This window comes from Rhinolophus sinicus, linkage group LG03 (genome assembly GCF_036562045.2).
Source record: "Rhinolophus sinicus isolate RSC01 linkage group LG03, ASM3656204v1, whole genome shotgun sequence".
In the NCBI taxonomy this organism is placed as follows: domain Eukaryota; kingdom Metazoa; phylum Chordata; class Mammalia; order Chiroptera; family Rhinolophidae; genus Rhinolophus; species Rhinolophus sinicus.
In genome coordinates, this window is record NC_133753.1 from 171,175,270 (window position 1) to 171,177,444 (window position 2,175).

The window sequence follows — 2,175 nt, forward strand, 5'->3', positions numbered from 1 at the left end:
CATCGGGCTTTTGTTTTGAATTATATCGGTCTTTTTTTTTTTAATTATATCGGGCTTTTCTTTTGAATTATATCGGGTTTGAATTATCTCGGGTTTTCCTCCGTGTTTTGAATTAGTCCACGTGCAACCTCTGGCTTGCATCCGCCCACGAGCGGGGAGAGCATAAATACCCGGGCTGTTGGTACTGCTGCAGACTTTGCCTCTTGCACCGGCGCGAACGCCAGTGTCCTCCTTGTCCGAGGTCTCCGCGATGGAGCAGCATTTCCTCGACGCTGTGAAGAAGGCGTGGGATTCCACTAGCGTGGAGCCAGGGCCGCTGCCTGTCTCTATTCCAAGCTCCGAAGATTCTGGGCCGTGGCCGCTCTCCCTCTACCCGGTACTGGGCGAGTCGTCGTGTCACCGCGGTTATTACGATGGGAGACTGCTTTCCAGTCCTCCTTGGCGGCTGCCGTCGGTCTATCAGCGGTACAGACTCTTAACGGGAGCCCAGAGCACCTTGGAAGCGAGCCCGGCCCTGCCCAGTCCCGGCCTCTGGCCGCCGGCGACACAGATGACGCCAGGAACACCCGCAGGGGAGACGGAGAGCGAAGACGGAACCACGTTCCAGCAGCTTCCCGAGGCCCAGCCGCCCGACGCCGCAGTCAGCTCGCAGGACACCGAGACTTGTGACCGCGCGCCCGCGTCACAGCGCCGCCGACATCCAGTGGCCGCTTGGTGGAGCCTGCGCAGGGTTTTCTCAGGCTGCCTGCAGTGGATTCGTCGCGCTGTCTACACCTTCATGCGGCTGCTGTCGGACAGTCCTTGGAGCTAAAGAGCCCTGAGATGGCAGCAGGAGCCTTTGGGGAACTTTCCACGGGAAATAGATCCTCCCTTACTGAATAAAACTGTGTTAAGATGTCCGTTGGGTGTCCCTGGTCGATTTTTGATGCTCATTCCTCAAGTTTCTTCTTGCAGCTCTAGAGGCTTATGACTTGGGGTTTCCTCGTTCGCCCACGAGCCCAGGAAACCAAAATATATCCGTGATTTTGCCTCTCCCGGCGCTTGTCCATGGCTACTTTTGCCAGCCGGACGTTGCTCTCGGGCAGCAGGCTAGCTGCTTCTTGGCGACACTTGCTGGATCCCAGTCCTTTGAAGTGCTGGGGACCGCCTTTTGTGGGTGTGTCTCTGACTGGTGCAAACCGCGGGGCGGTTTTCCGCTTTTCAGCCAGCGTTTTGGAACACGACCAAATCTTTGGTTGAAGGTTTTCTTTGTCGCGCTTGGGGTGGGTGGTTTCTCACAGTCCTGGTGTCTGTGGCTCCGCGTGTATCGTTTTCCAGGGCAACAGCTCTCGTTGCACTGAAACCGCCGATTTCTCATCACTTTTGTTACCAGTGGGGGTCAAGTCCCAGCTCTCAGTGGCAGCACCCCTCCGTTCTCCTGTACTGACTGGGTCCTTGTACCACTGGTTTCCCCGGACTGGTCTCGCAGTCCCAGCACCGTGGCTGGCACCGAGCCCGTTCCCGGTGTTAGCACTTCTGCCTGTTGCGCCGAGCAGGTGCTTACAGGGGCCACAGAACTATGTCTGCATTCAGTCCTCCGCGTTTTCCCTATGGCGACACCGTTCACTCCTCCAAACAGGCTGCTTCTCAGCCGTCCAGTTAGGGCTGGAGAAGGGCCAGGTTCTTGGACCAGCTCAGTGTCAGCGTGTTGTCAGCAGGGTTTGGATGAAGAGCACCAATCAGCTCTCTCTCCCGCCCCTTCTCTGGTACAATGGGCTGGGCGACGCTCCTCGGCTTGGGCGGTCGTATTTATGGCCGATGTCTCCTTTCTTTCATCAATCAGGAGGTTTTTCTGATTTCGAAGGCAAATGCAGAAAGTTACTATTGAAAAGACTCCGTCTATTTTAGTATTTCCAAACCTGATGAAAACAATGTGAAGCACAAGAATATTTTGATAAGACAGAATCTTTGTTTCTAGCAAGATTACAGTAAAGGTAAAGGAAACACTTTTATAATCTTTTATAAAGAGCAGACCAATCATCTAAATTTTTAAAATTTTAACAGAAAATTAAACTCTAGTTTCATATGTCTACATTCTTGCGCTCATTAAAACAAACAAAGAAAAACCAAACCAAACCAAAACAAAACAAAAAAAACCTTTGTAGGGCCGGCTGGTGGCTCAGGCGGTTAGAGCTC

General features: G+C 53.3%; 1 protein-coding gene across 1 annotated transcript; it reads left to right on the forward strand.

The window, feature by feature from the left end:
* Nucleotides 1-250: 250 nt before the first annotated feature.
* Nucleotides 251-811, forward strand: LOC141570785 (annexin-2 receptor-like). Its single transcript, XM_074329213.1, has one exon. It carries the CDS (start codon nucleotides 251-253, stop codon nucleotides 809-811), a length of 561 nt encoding a protein of 186 aa, XP_074185314.1.
* Nucleotides 812-2,175: the final 1,364 nt, after the last annotated feature.